This window comes from Acomys minous, assembly GCF_964271855.1.
Source record: "Acomys minous genome assembly, chromosome: 3".
In the NCBI taxonomy this organism is placed as follows: Eukaryota; Metazoa; Chordata; class Mammalia; order Rodentia; family Muridae; genus Acomys; species Acomys minous.
In genome coordinates, this window is record NC_140485.1 from 36,615,401 (window position 1) to 36,634,948 (window position 19,548).

At 36.4% G+C, this 19,548-nt stretch overlaps 1 protein-coding gene across 1 annotated transcript; it reads left to right on the plus strand.

The window, feature by feature from the left end:
* Positions 1-11,764: 11,764 nt before the first annotated feature.
* Positions 11,765-15,659, plus strand: LOC311593333 (olfactory receptor 4F15-like; the record flags this gene model as incomplete). Its single annotated transcript, XM_084774539.1, has 2 exons — positions 11,765-12,566; positions 15,499-15,659. The coding sequence occupies 2 exons, from the start codon at positions 11,765-11,767 to the stop codon at positions 15,657-15,659; spliced, it is 963 nt and encodes a 320-aa protein (XP_084630665.1).
* Between the last annotated feature and the right edge of the window lie 3,889 nt (positions 15,660-19,548).

Sequence of the window (19,548 nt, forward strand, 5' to 3'; positions counted from 1 at the left end):
ATTGATGTACTGTGGACTGTCTTTGATGGAGATTATGTAGAATCTTTTTGATCATCAACCTCAGAAAAATGTTTGCACAAATGCACATATATTTCATACATAAAAATGTATACATATTTTTTCATCTGCTTTGGCAGGAGGAAAAATCTCTCCTGAAAACAGAAAACTACATGAAATTATAAAGCAAAGATTATAATAATCCTTAACCTACATTCCTAAGGAATGATATATATATTTGAAGTAACTGATGGAATTAGGCTGTTAGAACAAGGAAAAACTTTGTCTCTATATTCTTTTACACTTATTTTATATTTTTAGATTTTTATACATGAGTATTTTATTCAAATAATTTTCATTTTTCTGTGTCCTCATTCCAACTCATATCTGGCCTATTTTATTGTTTCTCTAATATGTGACTTATTTAATTATTATTGCGACACACACACAAATCTTACACACACATATAGAAGATTATATATCAACATAATGAATACATTTAATGTTTCTCATATGTACATGTTTATGGATAATAGGATCATCTTAGGATTGGATAACCTATCAAACTATAAATTATCTCATATACAAGAATTTCTGGATGTCTTTTGGCAGACTTATAAAGGCTTATTGATCTGAATCAGTTTTCTGTCTCCTATAGTTTGTACAAATTACCCATTTGGAGTTTTTCACTTGTGGACAGTGGTTTAAATCAGAATACACACACAGGGATATAATGGGTACCTATTTTGTGTAGAACTTTCTAGAGCAGTTTTGGAATACTAACAAGGAACTAAGAAAACATATTTTTGCCTAATTAGCATTATTGTACTCAAATACATTCACATTTTATTCATTTTATTTCTTTTTTATCTCTAGTTTTGAATTTTTTTATTTTGTATTAATTTATTCAGATTACATCATAATTGTTATTCATTCACTGGCATCCTCCCGTTCCTCCCTCCCTCTCTCTTTTACCCAATTTCCTTCCCCTGTGTCTGTGATAGAAGGGGGCATCCTCTCCCACCATATGGTCATAGCCTGTCACGTCTCATCTTGGTAGCCTGCTTATCCTTTCTCTGAGTGCCACCAGGTCTCCCCACCAATTGAAAGTGGTCAAATATGGGGCACCAGAGTTCATGTCAGAATCAGACCCCACTCTCCACACAACTGTGGAGAATGTCCTGTCCATTGGCTAGATCAGAGTAGGGGTTCTATGCGTAGTGCATGTATTGTCATTGGTAAGTGCGTAGTTTAAGTAGACACCCCTAGGTCTAGATACATCCATCATGATGTTCTTCTTGTAGGTTTCTAGGACCCTCTGGGTCCTTCTATTTTCCTATTCTCCCATATTTCTCTTTCTTCTTCTTTTCTTAGTATATGTCTACATTAAAGTAAAACTCAAGAAGAAATGTGTAGCATTTGAAAAGAGGACTTGAAGTAACAGTGTGTTCATGTTGTGAGTTGCTGCATAGGAGGTGCTGTGTGTGTTGCTGGCAGCACTCTGGCTTACCCTGGCGATATGGGAGTAAAACCATTCTAAAGTGTTTCTGCCTTTTAATAGATCTCAACATTCAGTTCCTCCAGGTCCCAGGCATTTGCATATACGTCACCACTATTAGCAGTCATCTACATCATCAAATTTAGTGCACTGAGACAGACACAGGGTAGGTTTGTCAATGATGTTCACTACATGACACTGTCATTTCCACAATACTTGCTCATTGGCTTGAGATGCAGGATGTGGATCACTGGTGTCAGACTTCCTGTGCTGCTGAATGACTTCCTTATTGTGTAAAGTCTTGTTCATACATGTACTCACATACTCTATATCCCTAGGTTGGTTCTACTTTACTGAGAAGTCTGTGAGCGAGCAATGCTATCCCTGTCATTTATGCACGAAAAGAATACTTTATCCATTTCTGTGTTATTCATACAATATTGTCTCTGCCCATGGGACATTTTGTATCAGATGAAATTTAATAATGAACTCATAACACGGAACTAGCTAGTCTACCCACATGCTTCATTCCTTACAAGCCAGTGACTTGAAGACTTGGACCAGATTGGTGGAAGGAATTACAATGCTTTTGGGGGACACTCCATTTAGGATAAAGGGTGACCCTTCAGTGTGCATACTTATGAAAGCAGCGGTGCCAATCTTCTGCTAACAGCTCCTAGCTATTAACTTTGTTCTGTAGCTATATATTTTACCTCTATTTCTTTCTTAGTCCTGCTGTCCTTCCTATGGTAAGAAGTCACCATTCTCGTCATCTCTGATTATTTTATCACCTCTTATTGGTTTGCACACTACCCAAATTCTGAATATGGATATTCTTCCTTCCATAAATTGTTTTTCTATTACTTGAATTCTATATATCTTGTTTCTTGTACCTTGATTCATTCACTATAACGTCTGTGAAAGTAAAGTCACATTCATTTTCAAAGACAAGTATGTGTAAATGTAAAACACAATGAAGATATGAGAGAACACACACTCTATGATGGCTATCCCAAGAGGAGTGGGTAGTGTAACCTTATGGATTTTTTTATGCCTGCCCTTGCTGTGGATAATGACACAGGGACCTTTATATTTATAAAAAGCTCCAAGCATTACAGCTGGGCAAATAATCAGCTATCCTAACCTGATAATATTAGCCTGGCACGCTTCATAGTCACATGGCCTGTTCCCTGGCATCTTAGTCTCACCCTGGCATCACCTTCTTCATCTGTGTTTCAGTGGCAACTCTCTCAAGTGACTCCCTTTCTTCCTCTCATCCAGGAAGTCCTGGCTTTCCCTCTCCTTCCCAGCTGTAGGCTGTTCAACTGTTTATTTGACCAGTCAGAAGGTGATGGAGAACAATAATGTTTAAATAATACTAAGACAGGAAATATTTTGTAATAATGACAACACCAAAGTCCAAACCACATCTCTGCAACAGAACTCAGTATTAGAATACACAATACAGAAAAACATCATTCCAACCGGGCAGGGAATAAAGGTTTATGAGCAAAGGGTTTTTGATTTGACTTATGGTAATCTTATTCTTTTTTTACATTTTATTAATTTATTCATATTACATCTCAATGGTTATCCCCTCTCTTGTATCCTCCCATTCCTCCCTCCCTCCCATTTTCCTCTTACTCCCCTCCCCTATGACTGTGACTGAGGGGGACCTCCTCCCCTGTATATGCTCATAGGGTATCAAGTCTCTTCTTGGTAACCTGCTGTCCTTCCTCTGAGTGCCACCAGGTCTCCTCATTCAGGGTATTTGGTCAAATATGAGGCACCAGAGTACGTGTGAAAGTCAGACCCCACTCTGCACTCTACTGTGGAGAATGTCCTGTCCATTGGCTAGATCTGGGTAGGGGTTTAAAGTTTACGGCCTGTATTGTCCTTGGCTGGTGCCATAGTTTGAGCGGGACCCCTGGGCCCAAATCTGTCTATCATAATGTTCTTCTTGTAGGTTTCTAGGATCCTCTGGATCCTTCAACTTTGCCATTCTCCCATGCTTCTCTCATCTAGAGTCCCAATAGGATGTCCTCCCCTCTGTCCCAGTTTCCTGGTTAGTGAAGAATTTCATGGGACATGAGAAATGATTATAATGAGTGAGTTAACCCAGAAGCAGGAAGAGTCAAATGGTATATACTCACTTATATCTGCATACTAGCACAAGGGGTAATCTTATTCTTAAAATGATAATGGATACATGTACACTAATGTAATTAGAAAATATATTTTGAAAAGCCATAACATTGGTGAATCATCTTTATTGCCATTGAATCAATCATTTTCTGGTGATTTAAGCTTGAATTTGAATACTTGAACTATCATTTTCACATATGTAAACTTAATACTTTTAATACATTAGATACTTCATTGATTTTATAATTCAAATGAAACAGATTATGACACTGTTTGAGTTTTCTGAGTTTCATATGACTTGGAGGTTTGGATTAAAAACATTTTATTCCTATGCTGCCCAATCACAACTTTGTATCATCAAACATATTCTATTGATTTTTGGAGAACTTTGAAAGGGGATTTTGGGTACTAGACATAAATGAGTTTAGGGGAAGTTCTGACAGAAGTCAGATTTTTTTTTTTGTCAGCTATCTTATGTTGGGAAGTTCTCTCTTGGAAATCAGTGTCAATCTCAAAGCCAGCTTTAAAAACTCAGTTAAAAAAACCTGAAAATAAAGTACAGAGTTGCCAACTCAAATAATTGCATCTCATATATAAGTCCTGCTCCTCAAGACAGAGCTCATACCTGACAGTCTTAACTGGGTCTAAACACATGGATGAGTCTTAGGGTAGAACCTACAATCACTGTGCTGCTAAATAGACATCATATTATACTATTCTCTAAATATATACCTTTATATCCAGAAGTTGGTGAAGTGCTTAAGCCTTATCAATGAAGCTTCCTTATGCAATAAAAGGTGCTTAATACAAGAACCCATAACTGGTCGACATGCATAGAATAAGAAATTGTGTAGTATTCAATGGTAAATGACACATCTTCATCATTCCAATGCTCCTCAAGAATCAGGTAAATCACAGAAATTGGGGGCAGGGAAAGATTGTAAGATCCAAAGTCTGTGGTGGAATGTTGCAAAAACAGTATTTTCTTCGCTTGAGCTCACAGCAGCTGTGAATGCATAAGCTAGAACTAGAACTAAACCAGTAAAAGTACAAATGAGCGTGGGGGAGGGGCTCGCAAAGCTTTATCTCTTGCTAGGAAGCTATAGGTACCTCAGGGCTGCTGAGAGAGAGGGTGATTAGCTTTCTTTTTTTAAATTAATTTTTCTTTTACTTAAACATGTACATTTATATTATTATGAGCAAACACAATAAACTACATACAGAAAGAGGAACCATCATACAATCAGGAATTATATAAGCGTTACATTCATAGTGTTTGGGCTCTTTGCATTTGGCAACCTTGATGAAAACATCTTTCCTATCTTGGTGAGTCTAAAACTCTGAATGCAAATCAATATCTGTTGTATCTTATCTATTATCTACTTAAAATGTCTATCTAGACCTAAAAACATCTTAACTCCTAATCAACTAAGCTTAATTATAAAACTAAACTATCTGGTCTTCAACTCCATCAGATACTTGAGAAGGAATAAAACTTAATTACCTGAGCAAAGCAGAAGTGCAGCTTAGCAGCTTCCAAAATGAAAAAATCAGAGAGACATTTTGCTGCCTGAAGTCACCCAAAACTCTCTATAATGTTGATGCATCATCTTCAGTCTTATGGCCCAGGATATTTGACAGCTGTATTTGTGAGGCAGGAACTAGCTTTCTTTAGGGGTAGATCCCTGGGTAGGTAAGTCGTTCATGTTCCGGTGGATTGCTATAACAATCCACATATCTGCAGCACTAATTGGACTCAGTAGTTAAGAACAAAGAATACAAGAATTTTGGAGGGATATGTGGAAGAGAGGATCCGTGAAGAGAAGGATTTGGGAGTAGATTTGATAAAAAAAAAAAATTCATTGTATACGTATATGACATTCTCAATGAATGAATAAAAATATTTAAAAAATAATAGACTGAAATTCAACTCCATTCTGTTAGAATAATAGCCATCAAAAAAAAAGGGGGAGGGGAGTTGGGTACATTCATGGTTGTATGGCTAGGGCAACGGTGGCACAAAGCTTGTGAGGGTAATGAATCAATATATGATTTGACTTAAGGTTCATTACATGAAAAGGAACCCATACCTGATACTGCTTGGTAACCAAGAACCAGACTAGATAGCCTAGGGGCTTAGGGCAAAACCAAATGTTACTTGTCTAAACAAACAAGCAAACAAAGAAACAACAAAAAAACCAAAATATAAGCAAACAAAATCTGTAGTGATAAAATGACTCCTTATGACATTCTGCTATACTAATCAGTGCCTTGCTTATCCATCATCAGAGAAACTTTCTCTACAGCAGATAGGAACACAGCAGACATTATGTAGAGAGTAAGGAGTGAGAGGCCTTGGAACACTCAACCTTGAGTGGGATGTTCCCATCAAAACCTCTCCTCGGGGATCAGAGAGACCTATGGAAGAGCGGGCAGAAAGAGTGTAAGATCCAGAGGGGATGAAGGACACCCAGATATAAGGCCTTCTAAATCAACACAATTAAAGATGATATTAAATCACAGAGACCGAAGCAGCATGCATATTGCCTTCATGAGTCTGCACCAGGTCTTTTGTGTTTGTATTATGGTTTCCAGTTTAGTGTTTTATGGGATTCTTTTTTTCCCCCTTTTTTTTATTAATTTATTCTTATTACATCTCAATGGTTATCCCATCCCTTGTACCCTCCCATTCTTCCCTCCCTCCCATTTTCCCCTTATTCCCCTCCCCTATGACTGTTCCTGAGGGGGATTACCTCCCCCTGTATATGCTCATAGGGTATCAAGTCTCTTCTTGGTAACCTGCTGTTCTTCCTCTGAGTGCCACCAGGTCAGTGTGTGAAGGAGTGGGTTTCTGTCTCTTGTGCCTTCTCTTGAGTCCTTGTCTTCTGTTGATTTGTCTTTACCAACTCTAGTGTGTTAGTTTTTGTTACATCTTACATTTTATCTTGTTATATTTAAAAGAAGAAAGAAAAAGGCAGACAAAATTCCAGCATGGAGAGATGAAGGTGGGCATAAAGTCACACCCCCTAGGTAAGATCAGTTGGCAATTGAACATTGCTGAAAGGAGTAGAGTTCATTTGCTTTAAGAATGTGTGACCCCCCCCCAAAAAAGAGTGTGTGACCCCTGTGGGTTGACTACATTGCAGTGGAAGGCTATACATACGGCACTGCATGAGCAGATGTACTTAATAAGTTATATAAAAAAACAAGAGTACACAAAGTTGGGTAGGTAGGAAATTGGAGGTAGATCTGGGAGAATCTGGGAAGGAGATGAATATTGATTACTTTCTGGAGAAAACTAATAAAAATCAGAAAAGAGAAAATAAATATTAAATATTAATCAGGTATAATTATTCACTCATAATGAAAGACATGAACTAGCCCAGATCCTATGGAAAAATTTTTTTTGAGAAAAAGAACCAACAACCACCCCCCCACCAAACAAACAAACAAACAAACAAAAAACCCAAACCAAACAAAAACCAAAAACCTCAAAAAGAAAAAAAAAACCCTAAAAATAAAATTACCATAGAGCCAGATAGACCACTTTTGTGAATTTACCTGAAAGACTTGGGGATAATATACCACAGAGATACTGCCACATCAGAACGTACTGCAGCACGTTCACAATAGCTAGGTCAAAAAACAAATTTAAAGAAAAACGAATAAGAAAAAGGTAGTACATACACACAATGAAAAAATTTCAGCCATAAAAAGGAACAAAGTTATTTCACTGACAGGAAAATGAATCTAACTGGAGATAATGATATTAAACGAATTAAGCCCTCAAGGCAAATATACATTTTCTCACAACCTCACAGTTGTGGTTCTTAGATTTTTATATGGACTCTTAAAATCATCTACGTGGATACGACATGAAACTGTCTGGGGGAATAAAGGGGAGTAACTGGAGAGAGATCAGTGAAGAAAAGAGAGAACGAGGGAATATGGAGGTATATATGCTGACCGTATATACTTGAATAAGGAATTTAAAAATACAATAATAAAAGTGAAAAGCACAGCAACCCACACAATGCTGAACACATCATCCTCTTTTCACTCAGTGTGCTGTTAGTTTTTACAGTTAATGCTTATTTTCTTCATTCCTGACTCAAAGTTTCAAATCTTTATTTGATATTTATTTCCTCTCGGGAGTCTGCCCCAAGCCTCAGCAGTAGACTTCCATGAGCTTTCTTCTCAATCCCCCTCCTCTACACTGTTCATGTCTTTAGGAACACTGTTATCCAGAATAGATTAAAACGTGGTCCTCGCATGCACGTGTCTCTTTGTGGGGCTGGAAGGTCCTTGGGCTTGGAGAACAAATAGAGTCAATAAACTCTATGTTTAGTTATTACTTTCAAAGAACTTAGAATCTAGTGGAATTTAACAAAATACCTTCCGGTATAATTTTGGAGATTATAGAATTGTACACCGCTTTTTTAATGTGAAAGACATTAGTTTTTGAGTGTTCTAGATTGTACGTGCTCACTGAACAAAAATAGTGAAAGTCACATGGTTTTGACTGTTTTTATCTTTCTCAAATGCTGCTTTATTTTAAGTCATCAGGTTTGAATTGATAGATAAAAATCATTAGTAGTGATGGTCTAAGAACTGGCTGTTTCAGTTTTATTTTCTCCCCTGTGACTCATTAGGAGATTCTCATTGGTTACTTTCACCAAACCAATTGGATTCCAGTGGCAATTCCCTGGGTCACCTGCACAAAGTTGGCACATTTGGGCTCTAGGCTTTCCAGCACCTGGTCATTAATCTCCACACTCTCAATGCCCTCTGTCGTTTGCTCAGCTTTTTTCTATAATAGCATTTGTCTATGCCAGAACTCAGACATCAGACAATTCTCTGACTGGAAGATGCTACGTTTTGGAAACAGGTAGGTGAAAGATAGAAAGGAATATGGCAATGGAAAAAAACTCGACATTCTCACTTTAATTTCAAAAAAGCAGCCTAGTGGCAGAATTTTATCTGTAGATAAAATAAGGTTTTGTAAAAGAGACAAGTTATATTATAATGTAGAGAAGATGGAACAGATAACAATTGAAAGTAAATAAAACACTGTAATTTGTGGATAAAGGCAGGTAACAGCAGGCATTGACCTTTACCTAGTAGTTAAAAAATGTACCTTTGGTTTATGGAAAATCTGAAGTCTTCAGCATAGATGAAGAGTTTTGAAGCTTATATATAATTTGGTAAAGGATTTTGCCATTAACCACACTGAGAATCAATGTAGGTGCATAACGTATAGAAGTTGAAAACCAGGAATACTTGTTCTGATTTGTTTCCATGCTTACAGACATGTTAACTAGAAATAATGAATAGATTTTAGTTCTATCTTGACCCAACAAGACAGGAAAGACACGTACTTCAAATGGGTCTAATGCAGATGGCCAATTCACTATGAACATAACATGTATAGAACTCATTATTCTCATGATTGTCACCACATGGTTCTCCCTGCTGTATGTAGTTCATCTTATACATGTGTAATAAAATAAAAGTATTAAAAACAAAACAAAACAAAACCCAAATGACAGACACACAAATTAGAGGTTGAATAATTGTTGATTGCTTTGAAAGCCTCTCATGCATGTTTAATTTCAGAATCCTATAATTTACACACATATAAAATTGCTAAAATAGTATTAAATGGGGAAAATAAAGTTTTTGCTATGCACTATGTTTATTGAGTTTTTACTTTTTTATGTCTCCTTTTCAATTTTGGTTGTTACAGCTGAAATAAATTTTGATAAGATCCAGGGAAAGATAAACAAGAATTCAGGAGTATATATATTGACATTATGAAAAGTGTGAGTGACATTTGACAATTTGGGGTGACAATTTGACTGTTTAATTACTGGGAAAGATAACTTCAGAAGGGAGGAAGAAAGGCAAAGACCTGAGTAGCAAAATTTCTGATATCATTTGTGCATTTTTTGTTTGTGGAAAAACAGACACGTGTGCAGGTTCAGTATCTGACTTGATAGTTCACTCAAGTGCAAAGAAATATGCACTATAACACAAATGGACCCAAAAGATTAATACTGTATTCTTAAATAAAATATTATTTTGTAAAATTCAAATATTTTCTTGGTGTGCATGGGGCCAGAAATTTTACTTCTCTGATTTTATAACAGAGGCAACCAATTCCTTTTTTTTTTTTTTTTACTATGAACTTCAAATGAGTAACAATCTGTTTTAGGAGACTACGCAAATCTACAACATAGAATAATTTTTAGAAAGTAAACGTTAGAGACTTATGGTTTCTCACTTTCATGGCCTATAGGTGAAAAAAAAATAAAGAAGACAAGGTTATACAGAAAGGATGCCTAGAGGACAAAAACAATTCAAATGTTCTTTTAGAATAGGCTCCGGTTTCTTAGAACAAAAGTTCTGTTATCACTGAGGCCTCCTGGGAGACAGGGTGCAACTCTTGTCTTTGAGACTCAGAAGACACAACTCATGTGCTTTTGCCATCTACTGGTACTTAGCTCTTTGCCTCACTTCCTTCTTTTTCTTGGTGAGCTGTCTTAGATGCAAACACCACCTTTTTTGGTTTTCTTTGTTTAATTCTTCCTTTAGTTCTATTTTACTCATCTTCATAATTGTTGAGTAATCTTAGGCTTCATATTCTTTTCTAACATGAAAGTTCCAGTTGCCCAAACACTTGCTGCTCTTTCTAGGAAGTATCTAGAAAAGAGATTTTTACACACAAAAGGCACACTAGGCTCTGCAGTCTGAAACCTTGGAGATATTACTATATTATTTTGGATGCTTATGAAAGTTGTTTTGACATGAGAATTTTTATGCTTAGAAAGATAGCCTTATTTTTCTGTTATTTTGTTATTGCTTTAGAGCTTTGAATTTTTTCAGTTGATAATTTTATTCTGCGTTATAGTCAAGCCAGCATTATCCCATTTAGCCACGGGATTTTGAAGAATTCTGAGAGTGTGCCTTTAAAATGTCCCAGCAGGGCTTACATGATCTTTGTTCCTGTTACCTCTTAGACTTCACCTTCACTACCCTCATTTCATGTACGTTGAGTCTCTTTTACCTCCTTATGGTTTTTGGACATTGCAAATGAGCTCACACTTTACGGTGCTTGTTCTTGCTGCTGTGTCTACTGTGTCTTCATAAAATATCTCCCCAAATAACTTAATGATTTGCTCACTGTTAACTCATTTTCTCATCCGAATGATGAGCAAGAACTGTCTCATGAGCCCCATTTTAGAATTGCATTTCCAATACTGTCTTGTAGTTCCTTACTTAAATTTTCTACAGAGTAAAACCAGCATTTGAGATCTGGGCTCTTAATTTAAATGTCTAGTTTTACTTGTATATTTACATCTGCAAAAATATAAATCTAGGAGGTTAAATACTTTAAAAATACATTTTTGTTTTTACTACTACTTACTAGTCTATAAACTATTTCTTGGCACAAATGGATGGAATGAATTCACAGATATGAACTCTTTCAAAAAAATATTAACTCACTCAAAATCTTCCCTTTAAAAGGAAGATTTAAAAATCAACCAGAATGATTAAGACAAAGTGTCAGATGTGAAATGGGTGAATGTGCAGGTTGGTCATGAGGCAGATGTAACAGATGAGGTGCTATTTGATTTGAATATGACAGAATAAAATCTTTGAAATGACAATCTAGAGCAAGATGGTTTCTGACTTGAGAAACAAAATCAGAGACTCTTCTGTGCAATGGCCATTGTCTATCCTGTATACGTGATAGATGAGACCAGTAATTCTGACTTCAGTGGGACAGTGGTTAACACCAAACGCACCATCTCAGCCCATCAACATCAATTGTTCCTGCTTTTGTGTTTGATTAGGTCTGGCATGTATATCAGTCGACTGGATTTCTTAGAATTGCTTGTGTTAGAGATCTCTGCAGCAACTCATCTTTCCAGAAATGCTTTGATTGTCACTTGTAACAAGAGCAGTAGTGGCCAACAGAATACCATTCAATTTTTGTGAAATGCCCAGGTAATATTTTCCTTCCACGGTTACTCCATCTTTCCATACTGAATATGCATATACTACTAATGTAAATCCATTTTCCCCTTTAGGTAACATTAAACTGAAATCTGAATTGGGCCAATGGTTAGAGCAAACCACTCTGCAGTGTCTGAATTCGTCCTGCTGGGGCTCTCAAATTCCTGGGAGATACAGATTTTCCTTTTTTTCTTTTTTTGTCTGTTCTATGTATCCAGTTTGACTGGAAACTTCATCATAGTTGTCACAGTCACTTCTGACTCCTGCTTGCATTCACCCATGTATTTTCTACTGGCCAACCTCTCTGTTATTGATCTTATATTTTGTTCTATTGCAGCACCCAAAATGATTTGTGATCTTTTCAGAAGGCAGAAAGTCATCTCTTTCGGAGGCTGTATCAGTCAGATCTTTTTTAGTCATGCTGTTGGGGGCACTGAGATGGTGCTGCTTATAGCCATGGCCTTTGACAGGTACGTGGCCATATGCAAACCTCTCCACTACTTGACCATCATGAGCCCACGGATGTGCCTGTTAATATTAGTGGCTGCTTGGATCATTGGCCTCGTTCATTCATCGGCCCAGTTGGCGTTTGTTATAAACTTGCCCTTCTGTGGCCCTAACATACTAGACAGCTTCTACTGTGACATAACACGACTCATCAAACTTGCATGCGCAGATACTTATAAACTGGAGTTGATGGTCACTGCCAACAGCGGGTTCATTTCCCTGGTTGCGTTCTTTTTACTTATATTCTCCTATGTCTTCCTCCTCATCACTGTTCAGAAGCACTCCTCAGGACGTTCGTCCAAGGCGCTTTCTACTCTGTTGGCTCATGTTACGGTTGTAGTTCTGTTTTTTGGCCCATTGATTTTTTTCTATGTGTGGCCTGCCCCTTCAACACATGTAGATAAATTTCTAGCTATATTCGATGCCGTTTTGACTCCTTTTCTAAATCCAGTTATCTATACATTGAGGAACAGAGAGATGAAGACAGCAATCAGGAAAGTATTTTCTCAGCGCCTGGCTTTTAGAATGTCAGTGTAGGTGGCTTGATTGAGATATAAAATTCCAAAGTGAGTACTGGAAGTTTGTCTCCTTAAAAGTTTCTATGTTAAAAATACATCGAGTACATCAAGACAATCACCATGTCAGGTGAGTATAATAGGCATTATACTGAATAATAAATGATGTTTTCCATGAAGAGAAAGAATATATTTCTACGTAACAATGAGAAATCAAATATTTTATTTGTTTCTAAATTCTCAACTGTGCCAATAATTGCTTTTACATGTGTTTATGTCAAAGGTAGTTTTGGTTGCTGCAATAACTGTGCCAGTTTCAAGTTGCTCTGCTGTTAGAGTGTTTCTTTTTTAATGCAAAGATATTCGTTAAGTTTAAAAATGGGGTAGGGAGATAATTTGGCTGGTAATGATAAATTTCTGAAAAAAGCCTAAAACTATACATGTTTTAATTATTTATATTTTAAATTTTATTTTAAAATTTTCATGTATGTGTACTGTACTTATGCTATTTCCCCACTACTCTATATTCCATTAAATGCTTCACATGTCCCTCTGCTCTCTCCAATTCATGTTTTTATATTACTGCTACACATGTATAGATGAATAAATGTATACATATAACATACCAAGTCTATGTAGTATTGCTCATTTGTATATATATTTTAGGCTGACCACTGATAACCAGCTAGGGTCCCCATTCCTTACGGAAACTGATCCTTCCTCATAAATAAGTAATTGCCTCTAGCTCTTTATTTAGGGATGAAGTCTTGTGAGATTTCCCCCCTCCATGTTGGCCTGTCACTTGGTATTGTCATTATTTTGGTCTTGTTTGGGCAATCATATTGTTGATTCATGGATCCCGTTTTTCTGACAAGTATAGGAAACATATAGCAGCAGACTCCCTGGTCCTCTGCCTCTTACAATCATTCTGACCTCACTTTACTGATGTTCCCTCAGCCTTAGATGTAGGAGTTGTGTTGCAGATATCTCAACTGGGAAAGGTAACGCCATGTTTCTTTGTTCTCTGCATTTTGGCCAGTTGTGGCTTTCTCTAATGAGTTCCATCTGCTGCCAAAGACGGTTTTCTGATAAGGGGTGAGAGCTACACTTGTCTGTGGGTTTAAGGGTATAGATTAAGACTGAGATAGAGATTATTCTGGTTCTAGAAAGGAGAAGGAGTGTGTTCTCCTCTAGGGTAGATGATCTAATTAGTCCCAGGTAGTTGGCTAGGTTTACAGTGGTAGGCATACCTTTCCACCTATTGAGTGGGACTTAAGTCCAATTACATACCTGTTGGTTATCACCAATATATAAGCACCACCACTGCACCTTTGGGGATACCTTACTGTGCTGGTACTCAATTGATTAAAAGTTATCACAACTGTCTACAAGCGTGGGTAAGACTATTAGTTACTTTTTCCATTTGGAAACTTTCATAGTACCAAGGAGAAGGCTTTGAGATCAGGACCAGCTTGATTTTTTTCAAGTCTTGTGTCTGAAGTGCATAACAAGAAATTATTCAACTTCTGGGATGCAACAAAAGGCACAAAAATAGCTTATATTGACTCCAGAATTGCTTGGACTCCCCTGGCCAACAACTTGAAAAGATGTTTCTCATGCCTGGTATTGGAGAATTTGCTGGCTATAGCTTTCAGACTGTCAGTTCCAATAATGACATGGAGACTTTTTTATTAGTGTGTCAACTTGGCCTTAGCTTGGCTTGTTCCCATCCAGCTCTTATAACTTATATAAACCTATTATTATTTATTATTATTATTTATTGTTATTATTATATTTATTATTATTATTATTATTATTATTATTATTATTATTATTATTATTATTATTATTATTCCATGTGACTCATTACTTCTTCTTAGTCCCTGCACCCTGCTTCTTCTTTCATGTCTGGCTGGTGAATGGTCTCATGCCTCACTCATTCCCAGCACACCTTAAATCTCAGCACTCGGGAGGCAGAGGCAGGGGATCCTGTGAATTTCAGGCCAGCCTGGTCTACAAAGCAAGACCAGGAAAGCCAAGGCTAACACAGAGAAACTCTTTTTCAAAAAGCAAAACAAAACAAACAAATAAACAGTTCCTATATCTGCCCAGAAGTATCCATTTTTTCTTTATCATCCAGATATTGGCTATCAGATCTGTATTAAACCAATCAGAAGATGTTGGAGAAGATGTTTACAAAATATGATGCATCCATAAGAATAACAATACCGAAGTCTGGCCTGTAATCAGATTTCTGCTGGTACAAAAATCAGCATTTGAATAATATAAAAACAACCTTTACACAGTGCACAAAATATAACACAAGCAGGTCATTATTACTTCAGGGGACACAACTTTACTTAAACTATGTATGTGTATATATATATTATAGGTAATTTTAGTAAACAGAATAATTGACTCCTTGTAGCTTTTACAAACACCCTTAGTGTTACTTATTACTTTTCCTTCTTCCCTTGTTGAAAAACACTGTTCCTCTAATTTTAATGTTTATAGCATAAGTATCCTGCTATTACCCCATCTTGAGATCATATAAAATGATTTATATATTACTTATTGATTCCCACATTAATTTCCCCTCCTTTATTCTTGGTTATCTTGGCCTTATAAATGAGCAGAAACAGGAAACAACCTTTTTGTTCATCTGTTCATTTTTTTTTTGAGGCATTGTTTCTCTGTGTAGCCTTGCTTGTCCATCCAAAGCCGTCTCCACTCTGTCAGCTCACATCACTGTGGTGTTCTTTTTCTTTGGTCCTATGCTGTTTATTTATACATGGCCTCACCCTCATTCTCAAATAGACAAATTTCTTGCTCTTTTTGATGCAGTTCTTACTCCTTTTCTAAATCCAGTCATCTATACATTCAGGAATAAAGAGATGAAGGAAGCAATAAAGAGAGTTTTCAAGATATTATTGAATTTTATAATATTTCATAAATGGCATAATAACTTCTTTATTTGAATAACAATGTGTCCTGTATGAGGTATTTTTGAGATGGTATCAGTGGTGTTCATAATTATTGAGTCTGGTCATATTACTTAACAATATTTTTGTAATTTCAAAGAAGGAAGATTTAACCAAATAAAACTTCACATTGACTCAGATGGTGTGCATAAATATACAGCAACTATACTTCATTTACAGCCCAAGTTTATTCTATTATTTCAAGATTATCAGTTTATCATTGTTTTTAAGCTATGTATATACTTTGTAGGATACTAACTATTCCACCCGCAATTGAATTGTCTCACTTTTAATAATGACAGCTATTTTTCTTTTTTCTTTGGTGTTAGAAAATATCCATGTCTCATAAAAGTTCTTTTCATGCCTATTACAAGCCAGACACATCACATATAACTTCTATACCTAGTCAAATCCTGCACAGTCTTTGTGAGGGCTTAGCTCAGTGAGTCTCTATGACTGTTCCATGAATGCACTCTCCTCAGTTGGCAGATCTTGCCAAGGTACCACATCAGTGTCCTGACATATTCTAGCTACCCTTTCCTGCTCTACAACAAATCTCTAGGCTTTATCCAGGACCTACACTGTCTGTTTCCCACATATAATTCCTCTGATGCCAAATACAAGGGTCCTCCCAGTAATGTTGATTCCCATACCCAGGTTTGAGTCAGGATGCATATCCTGCGCACCGGGCCTGATGCCTCTGTGCACTTGAATTTATTTTGCCTAAGTCATAACTACTGTACAAGCCCAGCCTGTAAACATTCCTCTTTTTGGTTCAACCTGCTTTGTCTCTATCTGCACATAACTAAGAAGTCCAAATGCCTAGATCTCATTTCCAAAAGGAAAAAAAATTAGATCAAACCAGTATCTCCCCTCAAACATATTTACCAGTCAAAACTACCTAGATGAACTGCAGGACACAGAATAGAGAACAATTATAAACTTCATGAAAGATTTCCAGGATTTAAAAAAAGACACCAAGAAACAGGCTAATGAAATTAAGGAGAAGACCACAAGGAGAATAAGTGCCTGAGTGATGGCCAAGAAAACACAAGCCTAGGTCTGATGGAAATGATGATGACAATCTAGGACTTGAGAACAGAATTCAGTAAGGAGATAGAAACACTGAAGAGAACTCAAGATGAAATGGTTCCAGTAATTCAATTAGAAAATGTAAAGAAAATGCTACAATTATAATGAATCAATTAGAAGATAGACTATCAGAACTCAGAAATATAGTAGATTGATACCAAATAAGAAAGGAATATAGTTCTAAAAAATTGGGAAGGAGCACACAAGAAATGTGGGACATCATGAAATGAAAATAATCTTTGTTGTAGGTACAGGTGAGGGTGAAGAATACCAAATCAATGGCATACAACAGATCTTCAACAAGATTACAGAAGAAAAAACTTCCTCAGACTATGGAAAGACATACCTACACAAGGAAAAAAAAACATACAGAACTCCAAATAGACAAGATCAGAAAAAGATATCTCACAACAGATCATATCTAAAATACTATACAGAACAGCACTGCAAGAGAAAAAGAAAACACAAATCATATATTAAGAATTACCCTTCAGAATAGTGGTTGATTTCTCAATAGGAACTTTGAAGGCCGAAGAGCCTGGTACAATGCATGCCAAGTTCTACAAGACCACAAGTGAGAGCAAGCCTAGATGAATATACCCAGAAAAACTATCCACTGTAGTTGATAGGAAAGAGAAAGTTTCAATGATATAAACAGAATAAAATTTTATATTTTTATCGGTCTTTTGATTATTCTTTACAGTTAATATCCACTTTTAAGTGAGTGTATACCTTATTTGTCTTTCTGGGTCTGGGTTAATTAATTCAAGATTTTTTTCTAGTTCCATCTATTTGTCTGCAAATTTCAAGATGTTGATTTATTTAACAGCTGAGTAATACTTCATTGTGTAAGTGTACCCTATGTTTTTTTCCATTCTCCTGTTGGGGGCATCTAGCTTGTTTCTAGTATCTGGCTATTACAAATAAATCTGATATGAATATAGTTGAGCAAGTCTCTCTGTAGAAGGATGGATAGTTCTTTGGGTATATGCCCAGGAGTGTTATAGCTAGGTACTGAGATAGATTGATTCTTAATTGTCTTAGATACCAACACACTGATTTATGAAGTATTTGTACAAATTTTCAATCCCATCAGCTTTGGAATATTGTTGTCCTTTTTCTACATTCTTGACAGATAAGATTTGCAGTGGAAGGATTGGGACAGCAGCACATCCAAAAAACCTTTTTGGCCTACAATTTGTCTTACCAGAAAGATGTGCTTGAGTAAATGTGGCAGAGAAATTGTGTAAGTAGACAACTGATGACTGATCCAAATTGAGACTCATGCCACAAGAAGGATCCCACTACTGACACTTCATGGAGGACCAGAAACAAGAAGCTGCATGGCCCAGAAGACCTAGGAAAACACCAAACATACCCAGAAAAAAGTAAATGAAATAATTCCTTATAGTATTATGCTATACTAGTATACAGTAGCCTGGTGTAATCATCACCAAAGAGGCTACATCCAGCAACTGATGGAAATATACAGAGACCTACAGCCAAACACCAGGTGGAAATCAGAAAATCTTGTACAAGAAGGGGAGGAAGGATTATTGGAGCCAGAAGGGTCAGAGACAATAAGAGGAAAACCTTTTAAAAAACTCAACAAACTTGGATGACACTATGCAAGTTCCAAGAGGAAGTATCAAGCAACAGTTCTATCCCATTATTGCATCTGGAGACCACAATAATTAGTGTTAATGGGTAATCCTGATAATGCACTAGTGGTGTAAATATTAATAGTTCTCTAGTTTGACTTATAACATAATGAACAAGCAGAAAATTACAGCAAGTAACAGAAACCTAGCCAACTGCCAGGCATAGTAAAGTCATGGATCTTAGAGGAAAATGTACAACTGCCACTTTTCTAAAGCAGTATAGTCTCTACCTACATCCTAAATATTTGTCTTTGTACCCACAGAGAAGTGTAGTTCTCAGTCCACATCAAGAATATATCCTTTTGCATCTGAATGGGTCCATCATAGAAAATTACAACCCATCAACTAGGAATTGTGGAGACAGTCCTGATGGATGCAACTGTAATACAGCTTCCACATCTTAGGCTCAAGGATCATGGTGGAAGTTAGGGTAGAAAGAGTCTAAGAGCCAGTGGTTCAGGAAATTTTGTGTGAGATTGCATGTCTCTGAAATGTCAGAAACTGCATTTATAAAGTCTCACCAACATGATTGTATAAATATCAGCTGAACAAGTACAACAATAGACCTGTCATGCCAAAATGGACAGGGGGTAACTCCAAGAGGCCTTAACCCTACACAAAGAACTAGAAATAACAAAGAATGACAAGAGTAGAAGAAATAGTCTTTTCTAGGGAAAAGTACACCTATTGTTTCACCATTTTGTTTTTTGACATAAAATTAGCACATCTATTGAATAGCTACTATTTGTAACAGCATGATATCAAGATCTGACCTTCAAAAGATTCCTTAGAAAAACAGCCTCCATATGGAAGTAGGAATGAGCTGGATGTGGAGACATGCACATCTATCTATCTATCTATCTATCTATCTATCTATCTATCTATCTATCTATCAATTAATCAATCTATCTATCATCTATTTATCCATCTATCATCTATCATCTATGTATCTATGTATCTAATCCATTTATTTAAACTTTTTATTGATTCATCATGTACCTCAACCCCACTCACCTCCAAGTTTCTTCATATACATTCTCTGCCCTTGCAACTTCCCCCACAAAAGAAAATTAAAAATTAAACAACATCAAAGAAAAATAGAAAAACAAAATAAAAAACATCTTTCCATGGAA